This window comes from Sebastes fasciatus, chromosome 16, assembly GCF_043250625.1.
Source record: "Sebastes fasciatus isolate fSebFas1 chromosome 16, fSebFas1.pri, whole genome shotgun sequence".
NCBI lineage: Eukaryota > Metazoa > Chordata > Actinopteri > Perciformes > Sebastidae > Sebastes > Sebastes fasciatus.
In genome coordinates, this window is record NC_133810.1 from 17,846,838 (window position 1) to 17,859,628 (window position 12,791).

At 39.4% G+C, this 12,791-nt stretch overlaps 1 protein-coding gene across 1 annotated transcript in view; it reads left to right on the forward strand.

Annotated features, from left to right (window-relative positions):
- Positions 1 to 12,791, forward strand: part of arhgap42a (Rho GTPase activating protein 42a) — a 22,355-nt gene continuing 9,564 nt past the window's right edge. Inside the window, exons 1-9 of the mRNA XM_074611874.1 lie at positions 1 to 591; positions 3,340 to 3,435; positions 3,540 to 3,601; positions 7,986 to 8,057; positions 10,324 to 10,425; positions 10,524 to 10,634; positions 11,907 to 12,011; positions 12,226 to 12,355; positions 12,489 to 12,589. Of these exons, the coding sequence (XP_074467975.1) occupies positions 438 to 591; positions 3,340 to 3,435; positions 3,540 to 3,601; positions 7,986 to 8,057; positions 10,324 to 10,425; positions 10,524 to 10,634; positions 11,907 to 12,011; positions 12,226 to 12,355; positions 12,489 to 12,589 (933 nt within the window). The 5' untranslated portion in view covers positions 1 to 437. The remainder of the gene's footprint in view (positions 592 to 3,339; positions 3,436 to 3,539; positions 3,602 to 7,985; positions 8,058 to 10,323; positions 10,426 to 10,523; positions 10,635 to 11,906; positions 12,012 to 12,225; positions 12,356 to 12,488; positions 12,590 to 12,791) is intronic.

The window sequence follows — 12,791 nt, forward strand, 5'->3', positions numbered from 1 at the left end:
GAGCCGTATGTAGAGGGAGTAGCAGCAACACAGTCTTTTTACCGACCGCTCTGATACGTCCAACATTAAGCCCTTTCTGCTTTCTTTCCGCGACTGGAGGGTGTTTTCTGCATAAACTAAAATGCCACTAAGAAGTTAAAGCGACGTTATATTTGAACATTGGCTGTTAAAAGGTGAGAGAAGCAGCGTTAGAGATCGTTTGTATACCCTAACTCAACTCTCTGTGTCAGACAGTCTGCTGTGTCTCAGTGTCCGGAAGTTCTGAGAAGAAAAAAACGTGAAGAAAGGCATGAAAAAAAGGAGCTGGAAGAAACTTCTGACCAATTTCCCCCGAGCCGATTGAACCATTGTTTTCCTCTCTTAAATCTCACCGAGGGGCCAGTTAACTTGCTTTGCTTTAGCTCTCTAATAACTAGCTGTGTTGCATTAATTGAGCGATGGGTCTACCGACGCTGGAGTTTAGTGATTCTTTCCTGGACAGTCCGGAGTTCAGAGAGAGACTGCAGTGCCATGAGATCGAGCTGGAGCGCACCAACAGGTTTATAAAAGACCTCATCAAAGATGGAAACATGCTCGTATCTTCCCTCAGAAGTAAGTGCACGATGATTCATAATTGTTTTCATGGTAAAAGTGTGTGTGTGTGTGTTACAGTAAGTTACTCAACCAGTTGTCTGCTGCCTGATAACAGGGCAACCAACCCAAGGCCATCAACTCCAACAGAGCCATAGCCTAATATTTAATATACCCACCCCTTTTACCCCCATTTCATGCTTGGAACACGTCATACATTTCTTAATATAGATTACTGACCATACCTGCTACAGTCACACATCATATGTTGCTGGATTCAGCACAGCCATACCATTCCAGCAAACCCTCATTGGTGTTTCTGGGACAATCCCAGCCAAAGCTACGTAAAAGTAAATTAATACATTCATCATAGACCTACCAAATTTGATATTTTTCGCTTATTGTACTTATGTGTTTGTAGTACTGTATTTTTACTCAATGCATCAATATATTCACATTCTGTTTCTTTACACATGTAGAGGAACCCCCCTGGTCATCATCACATCAAATTTGGGATCAATCAGAGCTAGTATTAGGAAATTACATGAGTTTTGTTGTACCATCTCCAATTCGGCCTGGCTTCATTTGGGGCTTTTTTTATTTATGGGGTTATGTCACAATATCTGTCAATTTAACCACTTTCGCAATAAAATATTTGTATACAAGAATCTATTTCATATATGGGAGACCTAAGAGAATATGAAAATCATTGTTGTGCTTTGTTCTATAGGGGTATCTCGAAAACTAAAGCACTTTTGGGGGTCTTCCCTCAGGCCTATAAAGTTACATTAGGCTTTTATAGCCTAATACTTTGTGTTTGGGTGGTATGAGCAGCACAATTTAGGAAGGTAATTACAGTGTTATGTATATGGCTATAGTGTCGAAATACAAGAATAACTTAGATGTTTACCATGATAGGTTAGACCGTACATGCTCTTGTCAGTCTTATATGCTATTTTGCAACCTAGAGATGAGTAAAATGAAAAATTTAAATTTCTATTTCCTTGGCCATCATCATATCTATAATGATTTTGTTATTCTTGTTCTCTGCCACTTGATTATTATTAATATTATTTCATCAAAACTGTTCTGCAACTATAACAATCATTTTCATTAACAATTCATCTGTAGGTTATTTTGAGAAAAATCATCTAAAATCAGATAATAGTGAACAAATGGCCATCACAATTTCTCAGAGGCCAAGGTGACATCTTTGCATCTCACTTAAAGTACAAAACTCTAATATAGTCGTCAATGCAATCATATAAAAAGGACAAAAGTGGCAAATCCTCACATTTTGAGAGGCAGGAAACAGCGAATGTTTAGTATTTTTCCTTTATAAATGACTTAAGACTGTCATTACCATGTTTGGTACCTTCTTTTGACAAAAAAGATCAAATAGACACACAACAAACCAGCATTTGGTTGACAGGAATTCTATTATAGTATGCACAAATGCAGTTTTGCTGGAAAGTTGTATGTATATTGGTTGCACAGTTTAATGGTGGCTGCCATATTCATATATCATCAGCTAATGAAGACTTTTAAAAAAGTAGGCACCTCCCATTGGATTGTAGTTTCTTTTGATCACCTCCAGTTTAAGCTCAGATACACCTATGCTTTGTAGCTGCCTGCGGTTTCTTTGGCTCACCTGCTGGTTGAGGTCATTGATGTGAACACGGCTGCTGCCAGCCGTACTCACACACACACACACGATGCTGGGTGTGTTTGACTGTTCTGTGACCACCCGGGGTGAAATAACCTGTTCACTGCATTGTTTATATTAAACCTGTGTATTTTTGGCATCATTGGGCAAAAATGTCATAATAACCTTTCAGCATATTGTAATTCAAGTGTTCTGAGAGATAACTAAACTTCTGCACCCCAGATCAAATCTATATAAATAACTTTTTAAATAATTTTTCCTCCAATGCTACCAGCTGCTTCTTTAACAGAAACATGCAATAGGTAGACTGCTATATGTAAGATATCTAAACACATTTTAGATATTGAGAATTAAGGGTCCATATTTTTGACCCTATAAATGACAGGTGTGTAAACATTAATAATTGAGTGTTGATGGCAAATAAACTTTTCTGTCTTCCAGCTGATGATAATCAAAATGACAGCCCTGCTTGTCCCCCATGTCTACAAACAGTGCTGATGTAAACAGAACTTTTAAAGCACCAGAAAACATTAATACTTGGGTCCATATCTTGTGCTTTTAAATTACAATATGGAAACAACTTAATGCATTGAACTTGACCACAGTTCTTTTTTTCAGTTCCCCAGACAGTAATCTGCTATAAACTGCTACTAAATGACATTTTAATGGTTTTATTATCAGTGTAAAATGCGGTGATGTGATTGAAATAGTGCCATAGAGCGGCTAGCGTGTAATGGGGTGTGTGAGTGAGAGAATGCAGCCCTGTGGTGCCAAGTGTTCATGCACCTCAGAGAATAAATTAAACTCAATTATTGGAGTGTTGTTTGGACACGTAAACAGTTTTCTGAGACTATTAAGGCTGTCAAGTGGAGTTTGTTGCGGGGTGTGGCTGTTTGTTTACGTCTGATACCTCATGTCTTGGCAATGGATGATGTGCAAGAGGTTCGTAGGAAAATATATTAATAGTTTATTACAGGAGGAACGCATGCCTAGAGCATTCTTGTACATAATGTGGAAATAATGAAACTATGTTAGTTATGGCCATAAAATTGTCGTACCTACTTTAAATGACCAAATGAATTCTTTCTGGGGGTTTTTCTCAGGTCTTTCTCTTGCTGTTCAGCGGTTCTCTCAGTCTCTGCAGGACTTTCAGTTTGAATGTATCGGAGACGCTGAGACTGATGATGAGATCAGTATAGGTAAGATGAAAATGTCCCCAATGATCTAGAAAACAAGAAGTTAAAACGGCAAATATATATCAAATATGATCCACATTTTTTGATGTGTAAAATTTCTTTTGCAGCTCAGTCCTTAAAGGAGTTCTCTCAGCTCTTGAGCACCATGGAAGAGGAGAGGAAACGCCTGGTAAGAAAACATGTTTGTCTGTGAAAGAGAGAGAGAGAATAGAAAGAGAAAACCATGAATGAAATGCAGGTTTGCACTGTACATTCTTTTAAAAATGAGTAACGTAAGGGATGTTTCAAAATTGAGGACATTCTGTTGGCTGTGACCTTGAAAAGAGGCCATTTTAAATTAAAGGCTGGTGGTGTAACATAAGTAGGTCAGCTAACTCTATGTATGTGTTGCATTGTATTTTTAACAATGTAAAGCTTTGTCCTTGTTAATTAATGAGATTTAGGAATGTAAACTATTTTTTCTGTAGAGATATTTATGTCTATTTAAAAAACAGTCCAACAAAACTTTGAATGGATATTACCTAGGGCTGTCAATCAATTAAAATAACTGATTAATCACATGATTGTCCATAGTTAATTGCGATTAATCGCACATTAGTCACACATTTTTTTTATAGGGAGATTTGTCAAGTATTTAATACTCTCATCAACATGGGAGTGGGCAAATATGCTTGCTTTATGCAAATGTATATATATATATTATTGGAAATCAATTAACAACACAAAAGAATGACAAATATTGTCCAGAAACCCTCACAGGTACTGCATTTAGCATAAAAAAATACACTCAAATCATAACATGGAAAACTCAAGCCCAACAGGCAACAACAGCTGTCAGTGTGTCAGTGTTATGGCGTCAACTTTGACAGCCCTAATATTACCAAAAGATTTTCTTTCTATTAATTGTTGACATTTTCAGACTTTTCTTTGCCTCTGTAAACCATCCATCTCTGCATAAATCAATAAAATTACTGTGATTCATATATATGTATTGTATCAGGAATAGAACCCAGAGACTTCTGAAGGGCTTAAAGAAATTATACAGAAAGGATTCGCCTTGTTCAAGACATGTTGCTCTGAATGACCGTGCTGATCTGAATATAGCATTAGACCAAAAGCCCCTCCTAAACCAAATTGTTATCACCAAAGTATGAATCAGTAGTTTCCACAATTTCAGTTTTACAGTCTCAGTCAGACACTTTTACTTGATGCACCGCTCTGCTTCTTCTTGTCCTAATCTGGTTTTCCCACAAGTCTGATTGACACATTTGTTGTGAACATTGTGCCGGTGGCAGTGTATGCTCCATGGCGATTCGTAAAAAAACGTCTTTGACTTTACAGACCCTCCATCAACCAGAGGGCTTTGTGTGGGAGTGTTTGGAGTCTGGCACAGTCTGTGTGCAGGCAAAACCTCTGCGTATGTGCAATATATGTGCATAGTACGCTACCTTATGCTGCATAGCGCTCTGTCTGTCTGTGTGTGTGTGTGTGTGTGTGTGTGTGTGTGTGTGTGTGTGTGTGTGTGTGTGTGTGTGTGTGTGTGTGTGTGTGTGTGTGTGTGTGTGTGTGTGTGTGTGTGTGTTGTGTGGCTTTGTGGCTGTGTGCATGGTCTGGTTACAGAAGAACCATGTGGAACCTATTCTGCCAATTCCCCCGTGAGACTGTGAGCAGAGGCCCGACTGCCTGGGAAAGTCCATAAAAGGGTTCTGTGTGTGTCTGTGTGTGTGTGTGTGTGTGTGTGTGTGTGTGTGTGTGTGTGTGTGTGTCTGCTCTCTCTCTCTTTCTTTCTCTGTGTGTATTTTAATTGTGTGCTTTTCCACTGCAACGCTGCAGATAAGTCTGAACCTCTACTAATACCATCATTATTGAGTTAAAGGGCAATTCCAGCGAATGGGTTCCTCTGAAATACCTACCTGTTCAACCAGAAAGGACTATTATTACGATTTGACAATGCCCTTCAGTCTCTTAGTGTTCAGTTTCATCCTGCATATTGTAATGTGGTGAAAAAAAGGAGCATACAAAGAAAGGAGACCTTTCTCTTTGGTACTGGCGTGGTACTAAACTGAAGTGAAACTAAAGTCATGATGCAGCCGGTCTGGAAAGCTATTTAGAGTCTAATGCTTAAATCAACTAGACAGATCAAAGCAAGACACGACAGAGAGTTGCATTATTTAGACTCATGACTAAAGAGGGCCGAGACCTTGTATAAACACCAGGGCTCTGATAACTGCTCATAACCTTCCTTATTGCTTGACTCAAGTCTCAACATCAACCACAAGTTTCTCATACATACTGTACGGCCAGTTGCAAAAATATTACCAAAATTGTGTCATAATTATTTTAGGTTTCTAAGGTAGTCTTAAAAATTCACGAGTGGGGTATTTATAGATGTATTTTATGTCGTGGAACAAAACGTAAAAATGTCTTAAGCTTGTTAACCACAGACCTTATTTCAGGCCTCTAACTAAAATCTCTTTAAAAAAAAACATTGACTTTGGGACAAGGGAACCAGAAGTGCTAAAATGCTAACTCATTTCCAGGTTTTAGGACTCATTCCTGTAGCACTCTATTAGCTAGCATGCTAAAGATGGTGAACATGGTAAACATCATACCTACTGCGCCACACTGTGCCTAAATGCAGCCTCACTGAGCTGTTAGTATTGGCTGTAAACTTGTAGCCTTGTTTTCTGTGACTTGGATAACAACCATGAGCAAAGTCCATAAAATGCTCAATGATCATGCACATAATGTTCGATAAGCAGTCATAACTTGCTCATAAACTGACTGTAACTGAGGTTTGTGCAGGGCGTTGCTGTGATATTTTAAACAGGAACTAAAGAAAGCACAGGTGCAATATATCCATTGAGAGATATTTGATTCCTGTTGTTTCAGTTTGACCCCCTATCCCCAGCACAAGTAAACTGGAAAAACAAAGTTCGGAAACTTGTGTTTGGTCGATTATTTCCCTGTTGTACCATTGCTAATTGGCATTGTATTTTACATCGTTGGAAAGCCTGTTTATTTACCTTCGCAATGATGTCCAACTTGTAAGGATCATGCATTTGTGGGATGAGCAGCACAGCTGATTATGTGGGTAGCGCCCAAGAAAAATTTGCCAAAATGCTCCGTCAATGGTAAACAGTGTATTCTCCTGTTGGTGTTGACTCTTGTTTTGAGTTGTTTGGTGGATTGGATGATTGAACTCTCTATCAGTAACAAGGAACAAACAAGACATATTGGCTATTTTACACTTTATTCATTTAATACAACGTCAGGAGCCTCAGTAGCGGTGGAAGATCCATACACAGCCACAACAGCCTGGCACCTCCTCCTCATGCTGGTCACTACCCTGGTCACACGTTGCTGTGGGATGGCATTCCATTCCTCAACCAGGATTCACTGCAGGTCAGCCAGCGTGGTTGTGTTGGTCACTCTAACACGTACAGCACGCCCAAGCTGATCCTACAAGTGTTGAATTGGGTTGAGGTCTGGACTCTTGGCCGATCCATTCTCTCTACTCCCACATTGTGGAGGTAGTCTGTGATAACCCTGGCTCTGTGGGGGCGAGCGTTGTCATCTTGGAGGATGAAGTTAGGTCCCAGATTGTGGAGATATGGGATCGCCACTGGCTGCAGAATCTCACCCGATATCTCCCTGCATTGAGATGGCCTTCAATGATGACAAGCCTTGTTTTGCCAGTGAGGGAGATGCCGCCCCACACCACTACACTGCCCCCACCAAAAGCTGTTACTCGATTGGTTCAACAATCAGCATAGCGTTCTCCACGTCGTCTCCAGACTTTGACCCTGCCATCCAACTTTCGCAGACAGAACCTGGACTCATCACTGAACATGATATTCCCCCACATGTTCAGGTTCCATTGTCTGTATTGTCGACACCAGCGCAAACGGGCCTGACAGTGAAGGGCAGTCATTGCAGGCTTCCTGGTAGCCTTATGAGAATACACTGTTTACCATTGGCAGAGCATTTTGGCAAATTGTTCTTGGGCGCTACCCACATAATCAGCTGTGCTGCTCATCCCACAAATGCATGATCCTTACAAGTTGGACATCATTGCGAAGGTAAATAAACCGGCTTTCCAACGATGTAGAATACAATGCCAATTAGCATTGTAACAACAGAGAAATAATCGACCAAACACAAGTTTCCGAACTTTGTTTTTCCAGTATATTTAGATACAACAAATTGGTGAAGTTGGCGATAGATTAACATCATATTTGCGTCTTGATTTGAAATATTTTGAAATCCTCTGAATGCAACACAGGGAGATTCTAGTTATAGGATTGAATTTGACCTTTTTGTTTTTGTTTAATGTCAACATCTACTATCAAATCAAGTAAAAATGTCAAGAATTGTGCCTCTTGTGGGCACAAAATTGTCACAAAAATAAAAGACAAGCATCTATTTAGCAATCAGATTCAACAAAATCACTGAATTCACCACTTACAGCCCGCATGGAACAGTTATTAGTTGTTGCCGATCCTATTTACTGGACACACTGAGCTGACTGTTCTGTGTTTTTCCTCTCTCAGATCCAGAACGCAGACGATGTGTTGATCTCACCACTCGAGAGGTTTCGTAAGGAGCAGATTGGAGCTGTTAAGGTACAGCTGCAATTGTTAAAATCAAAGGGTAACGAAAGCTTAACACAAAATAACTGAACCAGTTAACTTTTGCTTTGACTCACAGGTTATATTCAAGACTTCACACAGTCTCTATTGAGGTTTTAACAAGGCCAATATGTGAAGTTCAGTTCAGTTCATTAAAGCTGGAGTAGGCAGATTGGAGCAAATATGATTTAAAAAAAGTTTTTTTTTTAATAAAATGGACACTATGTCCTGACAGTAGTGCATGAGACAGGTAATCTGAAAAAAATAATATGCCTCTGTGTCCTCCGGTGAAAACAACTAATCAGAGCCGAGCTGGAGCCTGTGGTCTCTGAGCAGCTGTCAATCACTTGCAAACTCCGAACAAACGGTCAAACTAGGCAGCGCTGATCAAATATGAATCAATATTCTGTTACTGTAATGCCTATTTCTCACATAAAATGTCTTCAGAAACATCTTGTAGTGTACTGTTTAGCTGTAAAATGAGAAAGTTTGTGTCCCGACAGCCATGTTGAGATCAGTTGAGGAAAATCAAGGAACGGAGCAAACTTTGAATGAACAGCGAATAGGAACGGTCTCTCTGAAATGACCTGTGATTGGCCAAAGTCCCCCGTCAGCCTGAAAACAGAGCCATGAGGAGGTGCAGAAGTCTAGTTTCCTCACAGAAAACTTACTATATATATATACATATATACTAATACTGAATTACACTTGAATTACAATATGCTGAAAGGTTATTATGGAATTTTTACCCAATGATACCAGAAATATTCGGCCTACTGCCGCTTTAAGCATGCTGTGTGCGTTAGTTATCTAACACTGTAGGTGGTGATCAGACAGATTGTCCTGCTCTGGTCTGGTCCCAGTCAGGGGTCAGAGAATCTAATTCGTTCAGATAAACGATGCATCACAATCCAGAGTCAGTAACGAGGTCATGGGAACGAACGCTGGGAGGGAAGACGGGGAGCGCGTCACAGACAGAGAGATAGTTGAACTCAGTTAGGCAGTATAAACACAAAGTGAGTCTGGTGTCTGGTTTCAGCAGCTGTCTCAAGTCTTATAATTCAGTTTATCTCGGTTTTTTTTCTCTTCGCTCACTCTCAGACCAAAATAAAAGATAGCAGTGGTATGCAGTAGCCAAAAAATAGAACTGGTCACTGCTCTGACTAACCCTGAAAGTAAAACCACAGCTCATTTCTCAATGTTGATCGAAGCGACTCTTCAGCCTGTAGAATGTAGCAGGAGTGTGTGAGTAGCACATACTCAAACTGATGTTGTTGAGCAACAAAGAGCGGTTGGACATGTGGAGTTCGGGGCTGCAGCTGTTTTTGGAAAATGGCTGTTGTCCTAAATATTTTGGCAGTGTCTCTTCATTTAGATTATTAACGGTCCCTCTGTAGCAACCTCACTGTGGCCTCACTGCTTTGTGGCATTTTCAGCCCTGCTAGCAGCAGGGCTCTGGGTAGGGCAATGCTGGTCTTAGGGTCAGTTAGTCGGACCATAAAATCTATTTTCATGTGATATTTCAAAATGAAGTCATTATTTATATGAGTAATTCAAATTTCTCATTCTTTTGTGGTTACACCACTTGACTTTTCTGGAGCATTCAGTCTTACCTTTTGTAAAAAGAAATGGTGCAAATGTCATTTCTAATTACATGAAACCAACATAAATTCAGAATGTACATTTTAACAAACATGATACATGTTTTTAAAACAGGTTTTTAAAAGATTTTTGAAATGCTCATCTAGTACCACTGTATGGCTATAGACTGTTAGTCTTGTTTTTATTAATTTATTTATGTTACTTACCTATTTTCTTGATCAGTTATTTACTAATTTAAATAATACATTTGCTAGTTTTACACCATTCTGTCTATTTGATTTAATTATTAAGTTCTTGTATGGCTGCTTGTGCAATAACAATATATACTAATGGATTTGAGAAGTTTTTGAACAAAAAATTGTTTTGTAGAAAAACATGTTTATATTCCTCAAAATAAAGTATCATAAAACATATCATTTTGACATTAGTATCTCAACTAAGGTATAGTATTTGCACTGGTATTGAAAAATGTCCCAGTGAAAGACATTTAAGGGACTGGGGAAAGGGACATATATTCAAGTGTGACATTCTCTCTGTTTTATGTTAAAAAAAAAAAAAAAAAAAAGTGAATTTAAAGACCTTTATTAGCAGATGTAAGAATTCACAGGTTTGCTTTTGTTTGTTGCTAATGTCCTCTCTACATCCCCGTCTTCCTAAGGAGGGAAAGAAGCAGTTTGACAAGGAGACGGAAAGGTACTACTCTGTTATGGAGAAACACCTCAGCCTGTCCTCCAAAAAGAAGGAGTCACAGCTACACGAGGTAAATCGTTGCACTCCTAAAAATGTACACCAAGTTCCTCCCACGTGTGTTAGGTAACAAAAAGCACTATATGGGTGTTGTGTCTGTTTTTGTTGCAGGCTGATTCGCAGATGAGTAAGGACAGGCAGGTTTTTTATGATGCATCGCTGCAGTATGTCTTCAAGATCCAAGAAGTGCAGGAGAGAAAGAAGTTTGAATTTGTGGAGCCGGTGAGTTCACATACATACATTATGATAATTTATATATAAGGGCTGTCAAAGTTAACGCTATAATAACACGTTAACGCGGATTTGTTTTAACGCCACTAATTTCTTTAATGCATTTATGTAATCAATCTTTTGGAGGTTGTAGTGGGCTTAATTTTAAAGTTAGAGTGAAGATACTGGCATCATATGAAACTACAAAACCTAAGAAATCCATTGGTACCATGTCATACTAGCAAAAGAAGGCTAAATAGCATTCCAAACTGCTGCTAAATTCTCGCAAGGAAACACTGCCATGGCGATTTCCAGTGGGGTCCCTTGACCTCTGACCTCAAGCTATGTGAATGAAAATGGGTTCTATGGGTACCCACGAGTCTCCCCTTTACAGACATGCCCACTTTATGATAATCATATGCAGTTTGGGGCAAGTCATAGTCAGCACACTGACACACTGACAGCTGTTGTTGCCTGTTGGGCTTGAGTTTGCCATGTTATGATTTGGGTATATTTTATGCTAAATGCAGTACCTGTGAGGGTTTCTGGACAATATTTGTCATTGTTTTGTGTTGTGTGTTGATGAGAGTATTAAATACTTGACAAATCTCCCTTTAAGGTACATTTTGAACAGATAAAAAATGTGTGATTAATTTGCGATTAATCACGATTAACTATGGACAATCATGCAATTTTAATCGATTGAGAGCTCTAGTTTATATGCATCTTTAGCACAATTTAACTGAGCTGCTGGGCCTTCACAGCTCAGTAGAAGGAAAACACAATCACCGATACACAACGTTTCATCACAGGAAAATATGACTAATGAGTCTATTTTGTGCTGCATGTAAACAATGAAGTAAACATTAAGTCATGATTGCAGCCAAGCCAGTAATGATCATGTGTGTGTGTGCATACAGACACGGTCATGGAGGGACAACTAAGCCAGGTTCTGAAAAACACACATTACACACACTGTTTGGTCGCTGATAAAAACCTTTCTAATGATAGATATCAGTAAAGCCCACTTCCTGTTGCTGTAGGAGCACTTCCTGCATGGAGATCTCTTCCGCCTGACAGGGAGGGAAACTCTTTGTTGTAGAGTAAATAAGGGCAGCAAACCAAACAACAGGCAGAGTTAGTTTTTTTTTTTCTCCTATAGAGGCCATTTCGATTGAATGAGCAGATGACAGACATCACTCTTTTGTAATCCTCTCATTATACTCTACACTCCCAAGCCCCCAGCTAACATGTTTCCTGCGGATTTTTCCCTCTGATCTCCAGCTATTAGCCTTCCTGCAGGGTTTGTTTACGTTCTACCATGAGGGCTACGAGCTGGCCAGTGAGTTTGAACCCTACAAGCAGCAGCTTCAGTTCAACCTGCAGAATGTAAGTGTGTACAGTATGTTTACTACAAACCTCTAGACCAAACATGGACCAGATATCACTTGTTTTATCTGGTCTACCTGTCTATCAAGCCATTAAGATGCATCTGGCATTACCTCTCCCAAAGTGGAAACCTCTGAAGATTGTTTATGTTTCATATACTGTAAATATGTATGCAAGCCTCCTGTCAGTTCAGTTTCTTATGTATGTTGATAAGGCTCGCAATAACTTTGAAAGTACGCGTGCTGAGGTTGAGAGGTTGATGAAGAGGATCCGGTCCGCAGAAGAAGACTTCAAAGCCCCCAGTTGCTTTACCATGGAGGGATATCTGTATATACAGGAGAAACGTGAGCTACACAAAAAAAACATATTTTCTCCTCTGTCAGTCTCTCTCTCACTTTTGCCTCTAGTCTTTCTTTTGTTAAAACACATACACTCATACACAAGTGCACCTGCGTGAATGTGTGTTGTGCATTATAGGTCCATTGGGCAGTGTGTGGACCAGATACTACTGTACTTATGAAAAAAGCTCCAAGATGTTCACCATGAGCAACACAGAGGCCAGACCAGCCAGCAGACAGGTGAGCTGCTAGCACAGATGAATAACCATAAATGTTTTAGCCCATTTACTAAAAATCATTAAGCATTAAAATATATACTACGGAAATCAACTTATACAACCCTAAGTTACATTTTTGTCATATGGTAATGTAGTTTTAAGCAGAAAACACAATTTTGTTTTGGAACTTCCCAAAGGACTTGAAGGCAACAGCAATAAAGCTT